We start from the raw sequence: 19,811 nt of genomic DNA on the forward strand, positions 1-19,811 counted from the left end.
TTCTCTTTTATTTCCTGCCTTTCCCATTTAGAAACGCCCCACATTCCTTGCTCCCTAAGACCCCTTCAAATTCCTCAGGTGTACTCTCTTTTTAAATTTTTTTCATTATTATTTAATGCTTCCTGCTGCACTAATTCCCCCATTGTTTCCTGACAAATCCTGGCTGCCTTCCTTTCCATAAATGAATTGCACCTCTGAGTTCTGGAGGAAGGAATTGTGGTGAAAGCCATTGGTGCTCCTGAGGAGATGCTGCAGGTCCACAGGGGTGATGATCTTGCAGGTCTTTTCCTCCTTATGGTTCTGGTTTTGACAATAAATATTTCTAATATTTATTTATTTATTTATTTGTAATATTGCTAGTATTTTTAATTATTATTTTTAGTTATTTATAATATTTCTCAATATGACGGAAGTTTAACTCCTGAGCCTGTTAATGGTTGGCACGTGCCTCTGCTGCAAAATTATCGTAACGGAAGAGGTTTAAATATTGATAGAAGAAAATTAAATGCAGTTTAATGATCCATTTCATTTGATGCCTTTTTTGCATTAGGCAGCCTATAAATATCTTAATAATTTCATTTATTGAGTGGTTTTTTCACCTGCACCGTCTTACCTTGTGTTAAATTGTCCTGTTGGCTTTGGCAGCCTGGGGAGGTGCTGAGGGCTCAGGATGTGTCACCTTTTCAATTCGTGGTGCACCCAAATTTGTGCAGCCTCAAATTAAACCTGTGCAGGAAGGGCAGATCTCCATTTCGTGGGGGCAGTGCCAGTGCTGCACACACTGCAGCACCAGAGAGGTCAATCAGGCTGTAATCACTGCTAATTAGCACTTCCAGAAGCTGTAATCTTTGTATAAATGCCACGTGGGTGAAAAAAATTATTCCTTGCCTAGAACACCATTAAAAATTTATTTTCCTTTGATCCTGTAGGAAATGAATGAGACAAACACGTGGCCTCGCACAGGAAGGGGCTTTTGCCAATTAAAATTGGCCACACAAGGCTCAGAGTGATGCTGGGGAAACAAAACAAATTCAGTGGATTTTTTGCCAAATCTCTTCGTTTCTCTTTTGAGGTGTGGGTTTGTTTTTTTTTTTCCTTTCAAATAATCATAATGAATGGTAGCGAGGGCTACTTTGCTACATCATACAGAAATGTTTTTAATGGAGTTTTTACGGATTTTTGTATGAAAAAAATAGTTTTGCTGTGTGATGAGCCCTGCTGGGAATTCAGGCTTCTCCTGACATTCTTATCACGTGGATACTGCTGTCCTGTTTCTACCTGCTAATCATCTGGCTGAGGAGTTAAGTAGCTACTGAATGAATAATCTTTCCATTTCAGCAAAGTTTGCTCTCGTTTTTGCTGCCTGCTCCTATTTCTGTGCCTATTACATTTCAAAAAAAAAAAAAAAAAAAAAAAAAAAAAAAAAAAAAAAAAGAGAGAGAGAAAATAAGGAGATTTAAACAAACCTGCTAATATTCTGGATTTCTTTTGCCTTTTTTGTCTTCTGCTGGAGGAAGTGGTGAAAAAAAAAAAGGGAGGTTTTGCTAGTTCCAGGTACTTTTTAAAATGTATTTTTCTCTGTCACTGGCTCTGTTTGTTACACAGCAAAGCACTGTAAATGCAGTGCTGTCAAATACAGCAATAAAGCGGTCTTTGAATGAAAAAAAAAAAGGTTGGGGGAACCCTATCAAATGCCTTTGCCTGTGTTCTTTTTTTCCCCCCACCCAGACTTGTCGTTCGCCTGGATCTTCAACGAGTACCCGTCGTTCGTGCAGGAGGACAGCCGGCGCTTCGTGTCCCAGGAGACCGGGCACCTGTACATAGCCAAGGTGGAGCCGTCAGACGTGGGCAACTACAGCTGCGTGGTGACCAGCACGGCCAGCAGCAGCCCCGTGCTGGGCTCGCCCACGCCCCTGGTGCTGCGCACGGACGGTACGGCTGCAACGCGGTCAGCACCGGGAGCCGGGGGTCGTTCCCAGCCTGGGGTCACTCCCTGCCTGGGGTCATTCCCAGCCTGGGGTCGTTCCAGCCTGGGGTCATTCCCAGCCAGGGGTCGTTCCCAGCCTGGGGTCGTTCCCAGCCTGGGGTTGTTCCCAGGCTGGGGTCATTCCCAGCCTGGGGTCACTCCCAGCCCGGGGTCACTCCCAGCCTGGGGTCACTCCCAGCCCGGGGTCACTCCCAGCCCGGGGTCACTCCCAGCCTGGGGTTGTTCCCAGCCTGGGGTCGTTCCCAGCCCGGGGTCACTCCCAGCCTGGGGTCGTTCCCAGCATGGGGTCGTTCCCAGCCTGGGGTCACTCCCAGATGGGGGTTGTTCCCAGGCTGGGGTCACTCCCAGATGGGGGTTGTTCCCAGCCCGGGGTCACTCCCAGCCCGGGGTCACTCCCAGCCCGGGGTCGTTCCCAGCCTGGGGTCGTTCCCAGCCTGGGGTCACTCCCAGCCTGGGGTCACTCCCAGCCTGGGGTCGTTCCCAGCTTCACTCCGTTCCCAGAGCTCTTGGCTCTTGCAGTGTCAATCCTCGTGTGTTGTCCTGCTGCTGTTGCTGTTCGGGATGAAGGGATGGGAATGTTGGGCTGGGCATGGTTTGTTGCTCAGATAAATGCCAGTCTCAGAGGCCATGAGGTTTTAGAGATCACTGTTGGGCTGAGGATGGTTTGTTGCTCAGATAAACATCAGTCTCAGAGGCTGTGGGGTTTTAGAGGAGCAGCATTCGGCCACAGCTCAGAGTAGTCACAAGTTCTTTGTCACAAGGCAGTACAGAACTTTCTAACCCAATGGACAGTTGCCACAGGGTTTATTTTGCTTTTCTGACCTGTCACCTTTACTTACTTCTGCTGCACTGTGGATACTTTTATCCAGTGGGCTTCTAGCTCATGTACACACATATGCTTCTACCATAACTTCATAACTCTCAGCTTATTCCATACAACCCCACCTTTAGATTATAAACCCATCACCATCTTATCAGTACAGCTTCTTACTTAAGGCATATCCTCACCTACAGCTATAGAAACATAAGTTTATGATTTTTTTGCTTAATGTTTGTGTATTGTATTTTTGCATCAACCCAAGCTTCTCTCAAGGCTGCAGATAAATCCTTCAGTGTCTGTGGAAGTTTCTGTTTTTCCAATTCCCACAGTCAAACTTTCTTCTAAGATAAACTCTGTTGCATCCTAACTCTGTCTCTGATATCACTGTGCTTCCCTTTATAAGCAGAGTGTCAGAGAAATAATCTTTGAATTGCAGAAGAGAGAAAGAAAACCCTTTGAAAATCACCTTCAAAATCTGACCTTCTCATTTGTTTCACACAGGTGTGATGGGGGAATACGAGCCCAAAATAGAAGTTCAGTTCCCTGAGACGCTGGCAGCAGCCAAAGGCTCCACTGTGAAGCTGGAGTGCTTTGCCCTAGGAAAGTAAGTGTTCATCTTCACTGAAAATGGAAGAACCTTTGGCTTCACCTGCACAAGAGCTGTGGGGTTCTGGTGTTTCCCCAGCACCTGATTTTGGTCATCACAGCTCCTGCCTTGAAATGAGAGGGCAGAGACTCTCAGAGTGTATTTTGATCTTGTTTAGAATTAAGATGTGTATGTTGCCAGCACAGGAATTTACATTTCATTTCAAATCAACTCCAGTGTGGTTTTGCATATGACCTTTGAGCTAAGTCTCTTTTCTTTGTGCAAGGAAATGGTGCTGAAGTCTGTGAGAATGTTGTCTGATTTTTCCCCTTAAATGTACTTGATGCTTTCATAATATTGTTCTTTCTTTACAGCCAAAATAAAGATTGAAATGCATTTCTCCTCTGAATGATGCTTCACTCACAGCTGATATCTTTGCTCTTTCACAGATGATCTGAGAATGCATTTGTGTTTCTGTAAATGTATTTATTTACCTGTGTGGGGTTTGTTTGCAGGCTCTTTGTCAGGTGCCCATATCAGATTGATGACTTGATCACACACTATTGCTTTGGCTCCTTGGCGAGGGCAGGGAAAGTTTGCAAATCAGAGAATTAAAGGCTGCTGGAGGATGGCATTTCCAAAAGACTTGCCTAGATTCTTCCTCCATGGAAGAAGCCTCTGGTAAATCTCACCCATCCTCTGGGGAGGCCAGTGCTGATTTACAAGAAATGTTGCAATTATTGGGCATTCACAGAGTTATTCCTGACAAATTTGGGCCCACAAATGCAGCGTAGGAATCAGCAGGGAATGCAAATCAGGTGCCTGAGTGTCTGACCATCTGTCATGTACAGTGTGGTTACTGCTTTTAACACAGCCTGGAAGTCACTGCTGAATTTAGTTTGCTTTAAGTATCTCATTATGACAATCAAGGACTTTAAGCAAAACTGTTTAAAATCTCATTACTCTCTCTTTAGCCCTGTGCCTCAGATTAACTGGAGAAGAACTGACGGGCTGCCATTTCCGAGTAAAATAAAGCTGAGGAAATCCAATGGCATGATTGAAATCCCTAATTTCCAGCAGGAGGACGCAGGGCTCTACGAATGCATTACTGAAAACTCCAGAGGCAAAAACATTGCAAGAGGACGTCTCACTTACTATGGTAGGAAACCTCTGCTCTGCCCCTCTCCCACCTTTCTTCACTCATGAAACACAAACTGCTCTGGGGTGCTCTGGAATTTCCACTTTCTGCAGTTCCATCGGGCATTTGGGCTTAAAAATGCACCGTGTTTTAAGGGCTACCAGAAAATGAGAATTTCTGCAGCAGTTTCTTGGTAAGGTCTCTAAGAAATGGCTTAAAAGCCCACAAGGATTGCTGAGAGTAAAGTACAGTCTGCTTGTGCTTGGTTTTGTCTGTGATGGAAAGACTTTTTTTTTTTTTTTAACATTTCTTCTTGGTCCATTGGTGAAACCTTCAATTTTCAGTCAATTGGATTTATTTGGGGGATCATTTAGGCCTCCCATTTATGGGAAGTACAAATTTTGTCTTGCTTTGTGAAAAGATTACTGATGGATATTCTCAATCCTGTGCTTTCAAAACAGCCGATTTTATTTTAAAATGAGTAAATAAATGGGAGGATATAATCCAGTATAGGAAATGAAATAATATGAAATTTTATAGCTGGAAAAAAAGCAGTCTCTTGTGCATTTGAGGCTATAGAGTGAAATGAGTATCAGCAAAGCACACTGGTGGTGGTGTAAAGCGAGAGTGATTTGCAACAGAGTGGTAATTGACAATTTTTGTTAAAGCCAGATCTCAGCAAATATGATTTTCTTTACTTCAATGGCAATTTAAACAGTGATTCTGACTCTGCCTTGGAATGTTTCCCTCATGGAGGAATATTTGAGCAAGGAGATGGGTTTTGAGTTGGATAAAGGCACAGAGCACAGCTCCTCTGCAGCTGGGAGCAAGTTCTTCAGTGCCTCTCCATGGGGAGCTGCTGGCTGGTAGAACACACAGATTTTGGTCCATGAAGATTTTAGTTTTAGGCACTTTAAAAGGAGGAAGGAAAATTTCTCTCCTTCCCACCTTCCAAATTAATCTTTACACTGAATGAAGGTCCCGTTGTTTCAGGGTCAGGTATGCACTGATTGTAATTAGGACTTTTTGAGAAATCCTACAACTGACATAGGGCAATAAATCCAAGCTGCTTCACCTGCCAGTGTCCTCTGCCGTGCCAAACCTGGCACTGTGCATTTGGTTTTGTTAAGTGACCTTATTTTCTGCTTGAAAGTTCCAGAGTTGGGGTTTGTACATCATTTTGGCTCAACATTCTTATGGCAGTGTGAAATCGGGGCAATTGTGAGATACATCACTGTAAATCAGATATAAAATTAGAGTAGATAAAAAAATAGAGAAATTAGATATAAAATAGAGTGGATCTGATCATCAGTCCTTGTAATTCCAGGGTTCCTGCCCTGCTGCCCAAATTCTTCTTTGCTCATTAAAAGGCCACAGAGCTGAAATTAAAGGATGTTGCTAATGAACAAAGGCAGCCCAGCTGCAGTTGTGTAACAATGGAATCAGTGTGAACGTTTCCATTGCAAATCTAGACAGGGATTTGAACCCTCAGATGGAGTTCATGTTCCAGTAGGAATGGCTGCCCATGGTAGGAGTCATCCCTGAAATGGATGTTTATCTTAAGAAGAATAATGAGAGCTGCAATGGCAGTAATGGCACTCCAACTGTTTCATTTCATTTGTTCTGCTTCATGGAACCCATTCTGCAGAATTAAATAGATTTAAGTAATCTTTCTTATTTTGGTGCTTGCTTTGTTGTTGCAGTTAGAATTCCAACCAGTTTGTATTCAGGATAAGAGCATTTATAACTTCTGTTGATAATTAAAAGTTTTATAACTGAAGATATTATCTTCTGATGGATTGCCACCTCATCTGGTGCCAAAGCCCAGAAATCTGTCTGGTGAAGAAATCTAACCACATCCCACTCAGCCTTCCAATAAAAGATCAATATTTAAGGAAGTTGTTCTAAAAGCAGATGAGGATTTGGGGGAAACTAATGCAATAAACTGAAGACATAGAGTAAAAAATCGCCCATCTGCCAGAAAGTACCAATGCTGTCAAAAATCCAAAAATCTGCTGTTTTTAGGGAGTGGTGGCTGCTGTTAGAACACTTCACTGGTAGAAGTTTAAGGCGGGTCTGCATATCAAACATAGAAAAATATAAACGTTACAAAAGTACAAATGTCTTTTTATTTCAAGAGTGACAACGTTCATTTTCCTCTAGGCAAAACAAAGCATATTTCTGCTTGACCCAAAAAGAAAAAAAAAACACAGTATAAAAAGGATTGGGGTTAGTGTTTTGCAAGTTGTCATGGTGAAATAATATGAAAAATAAATCTTTAGGCAGAAGAAATATTGATAAAAATTGTTCATGGTTTTTCTTTCTTTGCAAACTTTAAGGATTCTTTGTAAATGTAACATAAAGCTGGTCCTAAACCAAAGCTTGAAGCATTCATTGCTCTGCTACGAAGTGAAACACTCCTATTCTGATTTGTTTCATGAGCTGAAACTGCAAAGTTTAAAATCTGAAAATCAGGTGTTCCAGTCCATAAATAGTTTGGTTAAAAGCCTTACTTTTTCATCCGATAATGAATTACAGCCTTGAAGCCACAAAGCCCTTGAACACAGGCTCAGCTTCACTCCTGCCCATAGTCAGTTTCTCAAGTATTTCTATAAATCTGTCACATCTGTAACTCCTGAAAGAAATGAAATTAGTCTGTTTTATTATAATTATTGTGTGTTTTAAATATAGCTCTCAACCCACAGTTGGTGTTGATAATTAAAATAGATATTCTAAACCAGATATTCTGGGTTCATTATAATACTCACAGACTATTAATCTTCCTTTTTTCTCCTGAAGGATTTTATCAAGAACAGCCTGACATCAAATGTTCAGTTTTTTATCCTTTTTAGAGTTCCAGCATTTGTTAAATGCCAGTTTTCTACTCAGGGGAGTTCAGATTGTGCTAAAAATAGGACAAGATTATCCAACTTTGATTGAATGTAGAACCTGAAGATTTAAATAATTTGCTTTCCCTTTATTAGCGTGTTCGTTTGTCATCGCTTTTAGCTTCCCATAAAGAGATAACAGAAAATAAAAGAATCCACGGAGACGTTTCATGGCAGAGAAAAAGGAGAGGAGACGAAACAATTGCATTTTTGTGGTTTAGGATGCAATTAAACATGAAGCACGGTAAAGATATGTAAAGCAATTAATTTAAAGCATAATTGAAGAAAATATATTCTTAATTAGCCCATGCTGATATACCAGAAGTCCTGCTTGGCAGTGCAAGGTAACATGTTTGACAGGGAGAAAGAAATTCTGCTGCTGTTCTCCTTTTGCTCTGCAGTGCTGGACTGTCATAATGAAGACAAAATCCCCCAGGAATAAGTAGAATCTACCTCGGTTTTTTTTTTTAGTGTGTTAAAAAATACTGGTATATTTGGGGCGTTTTTTTTTGGTTTTTTTTTTTGAATAATCTATCAGCAAAATTAAACTGAATCTGTTATTTATGTGGAAGAATATCTCTGTTTAAAGGTTTCATCTGATGGCCTGGCTCTGTCTTGTGCTTGGCATGTCTTCAAAACATCGATAGCAAAGTTACAAATGACTAAATAATATCAATGAGTTGCTGACTCTGATCACCTAGAGTTTAATTGTTAATGCTGCCTAATAATATAATTTTCTTGCTGCCCAGACAAATAGTTTGTCTTCTTTTACGTACTAAAGCTTTTCCCAGTGATTTGGAATTACCTGTTGCTTGGGGGCATTCTTATTTTCGAATGGGTTCCAAAATAATGGACATTTTCAGAGATCTGTCAGCTGCTTCTCCAGGCCCAGCTGTCTCAGCAGAACAAAAGTGATTTTGTGCTTGAAGTCCCTTGGAGTTCTGAGGTGAAATAAGGGTTCATCCCTGCTGCAGGCATCAGTGGGAGTGTCAGAGCCTGACTTGGAGACGGGAAACCTGCAGGTTTTACACTTTTGGGGTGGGTTTTCCCCCCGTTTGCTTCACAGCTTCCCCTCTTGTGCTCTGGGAAGTTCTTTCTGCTCTGATTTTCTTGCCCAACTGCTGAGCTCCTCAGAAGTGTTCCAAGAGATTTCCAGCCCAGCTTTCCTAGTGGAAATGTCAGAGTAAAAGTGTAAGAAGGGAACATCTTGTGTGAATCCCTGATCTGGAGGAGCTCCCCGGGGGCTTTGGCTCCCAGCAGAGCACAGAACTCCCTGCAGGAGTCATGGCCCTGAACTTCTGCCTTCCCTGCATTCCATTCCCCTGGCCTGTAGGATTAAAAACAGATTTTTGTTGGATTCCCTCACTCTGAAGGAGATAATACACAAAAATACATGTTTTGATGCACTGTGCGTGGTTAGCCCACAAATAATTCACAAATCCCAGCGCAGCCTCTGGAAAGTGTCACTTCTTCAGCCAGAAGCATCCCTGCAGTCGGTCTTCCTTCACATCAACCCCCAGGACGTCACAGAGGATTTTGTAAAATCTGAAAAAACGGTTCTTCCTTCGCTTTTGGCCTACAGGGAAGGCCTGGAGTGTAATGAAGCAACAGTTGTTTCCTGCAGGCTTAACTGGCTGGAAGAGCAGGGTCATCATAACCACCAAGAAAAGATGAGAGAGGCCTCCCGCTGGGATACTTTTTATGAAGTTACACACTTGTTCTCTCCTTGCCTCTGGGACCACGAGCACTGCAAGGAATATTTTAGGCTGAAACAACTGAAGCAAAATGCAGGCTGGTGCTTTTCCAAGTGACTGGCCATGGAGCTGACGGCTAACCTGCTTTAGGAAATCACTTACCTACAAGCATTTCATCCCGGGGGAGCTCCAGATGAATCTTTCATGAAGATTGCACAGCAAGTTCCCAAGAATTCTTAATATTATCCCAAAATACAGATTCCTGTCACAGCCTCAAACCCTGCACTGTGAACTCCTTTAAAATTAACTTCCAACCTCTCGGCTTGCAGGACAATGTCTGGTTTATTTTTTTTCAATCTCAGCAAGGATGTGCTGCCTGCTTGCCTGTTCCTTGCTTTAGGAAGGAGTGACTCCTCAGGAAGATCCAGGTTTCACAATAACTCTGCAGTATTTCCAGGAGAAAATGAGGCTTTGTTAGCAAGTCTTCCTTCAGGAGCACGGATGTGGCAGTGGTGGTGGAATCAGATCTTTTGGGCAGTAAAGGTTGCCTGGCAGTGGCTGAACCTTGAGAGGAAATAAAGCTGTTTATTCAGAGTCCTTCAGGTGTCAAAAAAAGTGAACAAAAAGAGGCGCTGCTGGGCTTGGCAAGTCCTGCTCCTGTTTTGGGAGGGTGTCAAAGCATCAGAGCAGTATCAGAGCTGCTGATACCTGACTTTCTTTCTCTGCACATGAAGCACCTTTATCCTGGCCAGGAGTCAGAGTGTTCCCAGCTGGAATTGCCCCTGTTGAGCTGCCTGTTCAATTTTGAGCTTTTGGGTCGAATTGTTCTCTTTCAAAGACACTGAAAATGGTGCTTTTCTTCCTGCTCAACTCCTCCATCAGGAATTGGAAGAGAAAAAGAGCCTTCCTCCAGGAAATCACTGAAGTCTCCATCAGCACTCTCTTGGGGACGGACAAGCAGCAGGAATTTCTCACCCTGTGCCTTGGGAAGCTGTTCTGTGCATTTCTGCTTTATTGTGTTGTGTGGGAACTTGGGAAGCCCTCCTATGGAGACTGCCTGACACAGTCCTGAAACAAGATTAGATAGACAATGATTTTTTTATTGGTAGAATTGAATCCAGGATCTTTAGGCTTGAAAATAGATTATGTTTAACCTACTTTCAAGTGGAGATAGGCAGCAGAGGTTAAATATTCCACATGTATGGATCCATCAGTAATTCAAGCACTGCTGAATGTTGCATAAATGTTTAGGTGTGCAAAGTGCTCATTGCATGGAGCCCTGAGGTTTCATTCCCTTGGCACATGTGGGGCAAATCCTCCCACTGACAATGTGGGATGGAGCAAGGGCTGTCTTGAACTCTTGTTGTTACATGGACTTTGGAGATTTAACCCCAGTTAATACCAGTGAAATTGTGCATCCATGTGACACAAAGATCATCCTGTCTTTTGCCAGCTGACCTTGATAAAGAGGGTGCAAAAAATAAATTATCCCCAAGTCACTGAAAGGTGTGAAAAAAAAAAGTAATATTCAGAGGGTATCAGCAAATATTGATTGAATTCCAGTATTTATTAGTAGTTAAAACCTCAGTGAATACATTTTAGGAAGTTCTTCTGTAAGAAGTTAACCCCAAATATGGATACATAAATCATAAATAGATTAATAATCATTATCATAAAAGCCTGGTGCTGTACATGGTCGTGTTGAGGCTTTTTCACTGCATTGCAGAGCCTGGGACTGAAAGGAAATTTCCATGCTAGGAAACAAGGAATCTTTTAAAATGGAATTAGTGCCAGCCCTGGTCCAGACCTGGCTTGGCTGGTGCTGTGGCAGTGGAAAGGTTCAGCTCTCAGCTGTGCCCACGGGCAAATCATTAATTCCCTGGCCTGGGTTAATTGCTGCTGAGCTCCATGGTAGTGGGAAGTTCAATGGGAATTAATCTGACCTTCTGTCCTTCCTAAACTCAGGTATTAAATAATGTTTTCCTACGTCACCAGGGACTTGTTTTCTCCCTGTTGTTTCCATAGGAGGGTGGTAGGAGATTTTCCTGAATTACTGACTTAAGATAAGCAATTTGACTCTGGAAAATTCTTTGCCCATAGCTAGGAGTTTGCAGCCAAGTCCCATCCTGCTCTTTCGTCTGTTTTTTCCATAGGCAATGTCCAGAATTTATCTTTTCTTGGAGAAATAGCATAGGCTGAGATTATAAACTTGCTAGTAAATTAAATAAATTCAAAGAAAATTCACAAATTACCTATAAGACAGTGTTGAACTGATGTGTGAAACAGCACTAAAGGAATAAAAATAAGTTACTGTTGTCTTTCATGCATTGATGTTTATTTGCCAAGTGAGCTTTCTCCTTGCTGTGAAAGCTGTAATGTATGTGTCAAATATCTTTACAGTTTTAACTGTATTTTGGGTAATTCTGAAGGATGTCTGGTATTATTGCTTCAAATTTTGGCTTGAAAAGATAGTGATTTTTATGGACTTGATTCTACTGGTTTGCATTACCCAAATTCTGTGCCAAGACTTCTACTTTCAAAAACAATCTCATATATCCATGTTTTCATCCACTTAAGTGCTGCCTTGCATTAGAAAGCAATTTAAATGGTATTTAGCACTAAGGCTGACATACCATTATTTTTTTTTAGGACTTAAAGGATTCTCTTCAGCATTAATTTGATGATTTAGCCACATCACTTATTTAATTTCAGTCTTGTCATTAATGTCTTTCTCTTACATTTGCCTCGATTGCAAAATGACATTGTTTAATCATTAGTGATTTTAATATTGGTTTCACTAGTCCAGCTTTAGTGATCTGTACTCTCAGTTTTCTCCTGGTTTAGTGCTCATAATAAAAATGTGCAAGAGGAATAAGAAGTGATTTGTTTCCTCAGGGGGGCTTGAAGCAGGGCCAGTGGGAAGCTCTGTTGGTAGAGATGAGTCTGTGCAGGAAATGGATGAGTTCTGTGCCCAGTAATTAACCCTTTGATTCTGATCTGGAGCAGTAGCTTATGAGCATCTTTGTTGTGTGTTCCACCTGCAGCAAAGCCTCACTGGATCCAGACCATAAAGGATGTGGAGGTTGCTGTGGAGGACACCTTGTCCTGGGACTGCAGAGCAAGTGGGAAGCCCAAACCATCCTACAGGTGGCTGAAGAATGGAGAGCAGCTGGCAATAGAGGTAACAATCTGTTTGGAAGGAGCAGTGCTGTGTAAAATTAACAATATCCATGCAAATAGGAGAATCCAGAGTTTCCTGGTATTAGTCAAGGGAAGTCTTTGATATAGGGTTTGTATTTTCTGAGAGCATCCTGATGAAGCCTCAATAGCTTCAAAGACAAATTATGTTGTGCAGAAATATCCCAGCTAAAAGCAGATTCAAAACCAATAGAACCACAGAAAGAAAGATGTAAGGAATGACTGGAGAAGGAAGTTTAATAATGTTATAAATAAAGAGCTATAAATAAGGGATAGAGACCTTGAATTATTTTATTATATTTGCAGCTGGCATTTCATTAAAGGCGGTAAGAAAATATTTTTCCAACTTCTTGACAAAACTCCTGAAGATTCATGGGTTTACCACTACTTGTTGCAAAGAATGGAATGCAAACAGCAACATAACCTAGATATTTACTTTAATGCACTTGTCATAGTAAATTAATTGAAAGTAATGCATTTGGTAACAGGGAAGAGAGGCTGAACTTTGAAGGGGAAAGGTCAGAAATGCAGAACAGGATCTGCTATCCCTTATTTATTGATTTTAAATCTCACTGCTTCGTTGGAAAACAGCCCCTTTCAGGTTATCAGGAATATGAACTCCAGGCACTTCTGCCCTTGGCCAGTGCCCTGTGCTCAGCACTGACTTTTGAGGGAGAAAGGGCCTGCTCAGGTGAATTCACTGGATGGTTCTGAAAAATGAGCAGAGCACTGGAAAGCGTTTCTTACACCCGTGCTGGCTAACAGGAGTGGTGGTGTTTTGTGGACAGGTTAAATGAGGGAGCACAAATCTCCTCTGGGTGATTTGAGAGCATTGCTGCTGTGTCATACAGAGTCACTGAGGCAATGGGCTTTTTTTACCTCAGGAAGTACAAAAATACCTTGGAATCATTCAGGCTCCCACTTTGTCCAGTTTGGAGTGTGGCTGTCCAGCCTTTTGGCTGTGACTTCCTCTGGGAGCAGTGAGGGAGCTCTTTGAGAACCAGCACTGGCAGGCACCAGAGGAATTATTCTCTGTGTGCAGTGATCAGGTGTCCTCTGCTCCTGGACTGCAGTAATCCCTGTGCTGGGTCTCCTTCTCAAACCCCTCTGGGGTTGTTCCACTCAGCTCTCCCCTTCTCCATGAACAAATCTTCCCTAAGAGCAGCAGCTTGGGATGCTACAGAGGAGATCAAGACATGGACACTCAGCTTTTCCCCCTTTGGGATTGTTGTCTGTCTGTCTGTCTGTCTGGATGAGTCCCTCAGCTGGGACAGGACCTGCCAGGGAAGGAGCTGAGCTGTCCTGGAGTCACCCTGTGCTTGGGCCAGATCCCAAAAACAGCCCTTAGAAAATACTTCTGGGCAGGCCCTTTGGGGTTTTGTGCATTTCTGTGTCTCTGGTTTCCCCCAGGGGCTGCTCCCCAAAGCTGCTGCCCCTTCGGTTTTGTCTTTCTCACCGGTTCCTTTTGCCACCAGTTCTGCCACTCAGATTTGTCACTTCCTGCTGTAATTGAGCTTTCCAAGGATAAGCAAGGTGAGAAGTCCCAGATAGCTGAGTACCTGTGCTGGCTCCAAGGCACTCAGTTTGTGTCTTTGGTGCAATGGCTGCTGGAATTTTTTCTGCAGTGTTAGGGAGAGCTCATTAGCAAGTGGGACATGTGAAATCTCTTAAATAGTGTGAAATGCCAGTGCCATCTGCACTGTTTGGATTCTCTGGTCTGTCTGAGGGGCTGGTAGGATTCTGTCAGTATTTCTGGAGAAATGAAAGGGTATTTGAGATTCCCAGACCTTGGTGAGACTGGGCAAGTTTGAGGAATTACTTCATACACTGCATCAGTCTCCATATCTGATCACCACTGTTGTACCATGCTGCAGTCCTGTCACGTCTTTTGGAACTGTTCTCATGATTATGCTTTTGCATTTACCCTATTTATTGTATTTATGCTGTCCTATTTCTATTCCTTACTTACTTTAAAATTTTCACAGGAAATATATCATCAATAAAGATATTTTTCTTAATATTCAGGGAAGGATCCAAATTGAAAATGGTGCACTTACAATATCAAATCTAAATCTGACAGATTCTGGCAGATACCAGTGCATAGCTGAAAATAAACATGGTGTCATCTCTTCGAGTGCAGAGCTCAGGGTTGTAGGTAAGATGTTCCTTTTTTCACTAAAACACAAACCTCATTATCCCTCTCTACACCCCTCCAGATTGCACCTCAGATTTAACTCACTCAACTGCTGTCACTGAAATAAAAGGTTTTTGTCACCCTGATATCTTTATCTGCAGAGCTGAGGAGTTGAGTCATCAGCTGCCAGAGGATTTTCAGGCCAATCATTCATTTAAAAGAGAGCAGGATAAATTATTCACGAGGGGAGGAGCAGGGATGGGGGTTTGGGATTAAAACCTCTGCTGTGCTGTGCTCATGCTGTCTTCATGAGCTGCTCTCACCTCTGTGGGAGGCTCAGGGACACCGTGGGGTTAAAAACCTCTGTGTGGAGCCCTCCAGGAGCCAGGGACAGGGAGTGCCATTCACCCACCCAGCCTGTGCTTGGGGCTGGAGTAGGCACAGCCGCTTGTTTGAGGGAACATGCCTTGGGACTGACACACCTATGCCATTTCTCCCTCCAGCACAGTCCAAACTGAGCTGTAGCTGTGTTTTTGGGGACACAGGTTATTTCCTTGGTGCTGTGGATGAGCACACAAGGCTCCTTTCAGCCTTGCTCTCCTCAAACACTGAGTTTCCTTTCCAAGTTCAGTGTTACTGCAGGGAGAGGCCACGAGCCTCCTCAAAACTTGATTCATGGAAACCTCGCTCAGAATGGGCTGCACTGTCATTTCCTGTCATCTGGCAGGCACTGGCACGTGGAACTGGGAACCTTCCAGTTCCCTGAGGTTCAGTGAGCTTCCTGGTGTGGTATTGATTAGATTGATCAGATAAATGTGCTCCCTTCAGCAGAGCATCCACTTGGGCAGGCGCTGAACATGAAACTGGGTTCGTTGAGCTTTGGTGGCTTTGATCTTCTGTGCTTGCCTTGTTGGGTGCTCACCTACACAGCTGAGACCTTTGGTGGCAGGATGAGGTACAAAAAAGGAGGAGAAAATGCCTAATTGCCCAATAGAAGATCTGTCTGAGCTAACTAATGGTGTTAATTATCTTCGGAATCTGAGAAGCGCTCGTGTAAGTGCTAACTAGTAGTATCATTAATATCATTAAAAGTGCTTTATTTCACTGCTACTCCCCCTTGTGTTTTAGCTTCTTCTCCAGATTTTTCCAAGAGTCCAATGAAGAAACTGATCCAGGTTCAGATAGGCAGCACAGTTGATTTTGAGTGCAAACCCAAAGCTTTCCCTAAGGCCAAATGTTCCTGGAAGAAGGGAGGTGAGCAGCTGCAGGAAAATGAAAGGTACCACGTTACATTGGTTTATTTGTTTTAATCTTACAAGAAGCTTTTGTGTGTCCTTTTGTGCAGTAGTGTCAGCTGTTGGTCCAAACACTTGTAAAGTCTCTCTGAAGTCTGGCTGGCCTGGGGTTTTTTGCTTGGGTATTTTTTTGTTGTTGTTGTGATGGTATGAGAGCACTGAGAGTGCAAGTGTGCTGCTGTCTCTGAGGTCAAGGCTCACATTTTGTTTTCAGTTTAATGTAGAGTTGAGCCTGATTTAGAGAGAACCAGGTACTGATAGAAAACTGGGAATGCAAAGCCTGTACAAAAGTACTAAAAGGCTTCAAGAAAATGCTCTGGAAATGTTGGCAAAGGAGCATTCGAGGTGTGTTACAGCCATGGGGATGATATAGCTGAGAAGAGAAAGAAAAGTTGATTTGGAGGTCAAGAGCAGCAGATGAAAACATGAAAAGAAAAGGAAAATGCACTTCCAGGTCCTTTCCAAGCAACCATGATCCTTCCAGGGATAACAGATGCCATCATTGTTTATGTTTATTCGTGAGGGTTAGGGTGATAGTGGATGTGTTTTGGGGTTGTAATTCTCAGGGGAGAGTTTGGGATTTACCCATGCCCCAGCTATTAATTTCCAGCAGCATATAAATGTTTGGTTTTTTTTCCCAGCAATACCCATTAAAGCATTACTGAATTAGTCATAAACTGAAAGTGCACAAGTGTGCTGGTTAAATTGTATAAAAAGAAAATGCAGGGCTCTCCCACACTGGGCCCTGCTGACTTCCCCCAGCCTTTCTGTTCTACATTCCAGTATTTACACAGACTGGGAGCTCCAGGGAGTGAGCTGGGGCTGCACAGAAGCTTTCCTTGGAGGAAAGGTGTGATTGAGGTGGTTACAGGTGTGATTTGGCATGGCTGCAGTCAGTGTGGCACTTTGGGCATGCCAGCTGCAGCACTTCAGTGCTCAGGACAGGCTGTGCACGCTCAGGGGAGCCAGAAGTGTTTTTTGGGAGCTCGCTCTGGGCCCAGCTCAGCCTTTCTGCCTGAGTTAGACACAGGCTGCAGTCCCAGCAGCAGCTCTGGCAGGTCCCAGTGTGTGCTGGGAGCAGTGGGGACAGGGACTGTGCGTGTTCCTCTGGTGTCACTCTGTGCCTGGCAGGATAATTCATGGACAGAGAGGGTCCAGAAGGCCAGACGTGCCACTGAGGAAAGCAAACGTGAGGGTTTGAAGGAGGATTGCCATGGCACTCTGGTGTGATTTAAGGAATGTGTCCCTGCTCCTCTAGGAGTGGGTTTTGATTTGTACAAAGCTTAGCCTGGCATCAGCTTCTAAATTAGACAAATTTCTTCTGGTCCTACTCCTGTAAAACACCCTGTTGTGCTTTTCTTCTGCAGTTTTTAAACACAGAAGTTGCTCCCAGATAGATAAAACGTGGAGACACTTCAGTGGAGACCTTTATTTGTGCCATCATACGGCTGGAGCTGTCTCCTTGCACCCAGAAGCTTTGGGCACTGCCATCTTTGCCCTGGCTCTTTGTTCACAGGGGCCTTGGGAGTTTTCATGTGTTCTGGTGTTAAGTGTTGTCAAATGTGACAATTTGGCACAAGTTGGGGCATCTGTTGCTGCAGAGCTGGACGTGGTGCCACAGCCTCACTGGCTGCCTGCCTGCGAGCAGGCCAGCAAAATCCCTTTCAAAATAGCACTACTGGGTTATTGAATCCTTCTAGCCTTTAATTAAACAATATTAATGTGTTACATTAAACAATGACCTCTCAAATTCGTGTGAAACTTGTTGCCTTTTGATGGATCTCAATCAGTTTTATTTTTATGACCGCTTTTGTAAAGCGTGTGCCAAAGAATGGACAGCAGCTGATTTTGTCTATTTAGGAAAATTCCCAGCTTTTGTCCCAGTTTCCATTTTCATAAAAAGAAGAATGGTATCAGTTTCATTTGGGGTGATAGTACCAGGCTGAAGAAATCAACACTAAGTTTCCAAAAATGAATTGAATATGATGCTGCCTGCTTTAGGTTTATGAACATAAATTACAGCTGTTGCTTCTGCCAAGTGCAGGTAATTCCAAAATATGACCCAGAGCGTGCATTTTTGACAACATACTGTAAATGGCTTCCAGAAGAAGCACAATAACAAGGCAGTAATCCTGAATTAATCTAAATGAAATAAACTTGCCTTTGGAGAAGAGCAGAGTGAGGTTCTTTGCAGAAAACCCTGGAGTTCATTACTGTCTGCTGTGAATAATTGCAATTCGTGAATTTCATGCAGTTCTACAAATTCCTGCAATTCAGGAAAGGGTTTCAAATTAGCAGTACATTTTTCAGCCCTGAACTCCAGTTCCAGTGGAGAAGTCTGCTGGGGAGTGTTTCCTCTTCTTTAATTGCAGCAAGCAGGAGGAATGGATTCCTCCCACAAGGGAGGTCCAGCATGGACAGCACCTGGGAGAGGTGGGGAGGCAAAAGGAGCTGAATTTTAATTCCATTTGCAGCAGCAAGGCTAGAATTTATATGTCTTAAGAAAACTCCAATTTGAATAATAAAGATAAAACACAAATACTTGAATTTCTTGTCATCAGAGATCTTGGTACTGACCACAATGCTTTAGGAAAGCCTGAGAGAGTTTCATTTTGATGGCACTGTTGCTCGTGTTCTTAATTTATTTTTAAATGGTGCTGTTTTTTCCCTATGTAGAAGATTTGGATAATGACTCAGTAAATTTTAATTAAATGAGCTGAATATAGTGTGTCTTGTGGAGGGGAGAAAATATAATTCAAAATGGATTCATGAGCTCTGGGCTGAGAAATCGCTCAGCATTGAAGAAAGCAATCTTGTTCCTTGTTAATTTTGCGAAGTATGTGATTTATTTTTTTTTCTAGAATATCTTTAATAAAGAGAGCTAAACATTAAAGAGCAGTGGAGTGCAGAGAGCAGTGAAAGCACAGGATAACATGCAGAAGGAAAGACAGAAAATGGGAATTAAATTTATCAGCTGCCTGAGACACCTCCACCTCCAGATGGGTGAATTTTTGTTGTCTTTTTATCCTCCAGAAAAGGAGGATTAGATGTTTAACCAAGGTTAAATGCTCCTGATGCTGGTTTAACTCACCAAAACCAGAATAAATACTAAAATAGCTGCTGTCCAGACATAACCCCTCCAAGATTGCCTAAATGTTTTATGTATGTACATGACTTTTAATTTTCAGTTTGTACTTGACAGTCACTGCCTGTGGGCTGAAGTGGGTCTGAACTCCTGGCTCAAATACCTGACTGGGAGAGGGTTAAAAACCAGGATTTTGTGAAAATGCAGAGCAGCATTTAAAAATAATTCACCTTTAAACAAACTCACCTTTATTACTAGATATTTCTGCATTTACTAAAACTTGAAAAAGATGAGAAGATGCTGCAAAAACTTCACTAAAAGACTTCCCAGTGGAATTCCCTTAGGAAAACTCCAGTTTTAGCAGCTTTCATTGTGGCCAAGTGATGGCAAATTAAAGGAGGAAAGAAATAAGTCCTGATAAAAAATTGCACTATACTTAGAAGTATTAGTTAATGGTTTTAGCTTCCTTGCAATTTGAATTCAATATTTTTATTCATTTTGTGTTACAGTTTGAAGTGCTGTGATGTGAAAAAAAAATTACTTACCAGTACTTGCATAGGATTTTATTTTGCTGACTTGCCTGTTAATTAATCTGCTTTAATTTAGTTGGAATGTGATTGATGCATTAAAAGACAGTTTTGACCCACTTTTCCATTGTTCCTTTGCTCTGAAGTGTTTTGAACTGGAAAGGAATGTGTTTGTGTTTATTACCATATCAATAAGGATCTAAAATAGTTGGGTTTTTGTTTTTTGGTTTTTGGGGTTTTTTTTGTTTGTTTGTTTTGTTTGGTTTTTTTTTTTTGTGTTTGCTGGATAATCTGAGAAATGAAACAGGCAGTGATTCCTGAGTTGGCTGGTGTTTGATAGTTCAGTAATAAAGCATTGCCTTGGGAAGATGAACAGGTCTGCAGTCATTAACAGCTGCATTAATGACACCAAGTCTCAGTGGAGGCCACATTCTGTCTTCTCTCTCTAAATATCAATCT

At 42.4% G+C, this 19,811-nt stretch overlaps 1 protein-coding gene across 3 annotated transcripts in view; it reads left to right on the plus strand.

Annotated features, from left to right (window-relative positions):
• CNTN3 (contactin 3) overlaps positions 1-19,811 on the plus strand; it is a 100,128-nt gene that overhangs the window by 57,872 nt on the left and 22,445 nt on the right. For all 3 annotated transcript variants that reach the window (XM_053989501.1, XM_053989500.1, XM_053989502.1), the window contains 6 exons: positions 1,729-1,932; positions 3,309-3,411; positions 4,368-4,552; positions 12,158-12,294; positions 14,337-14,466; positions 15,574-15,724. In XM_053989501.1, the coding sequence (XP_053845476.1) occupies positions 1,729-1,932; positions 3,309-3,411; positions 4,368-4,552; positions 12,158-12,294; positions 14,337-14,466; positions 15,574-15,724 (910 nt within the window). The remainder of the gene's footprint in view (positions 1-1,728; positions 1,933-3,308; positions 3,412-4,367; positions 4,553-12,157; positions 12,295-14,336; positions 14,467-15,573; positions 15,725-19,811) is intronic.

The sequence above is a fragment of the Vidua macroura genome, chromosome 13 (assembly GCF_024509145.1).
Source record: "Vidua macroura isolate BioBank_ID:100142 chromosome 13, ASM2450914v1, whole genome shotgun sequence".
Taxonomy (NCBI): Eukaryota; Metazoa; Chordata; class Aves; order Passeriformes; family Viduidae; genus Vidua; species Vidua macroura.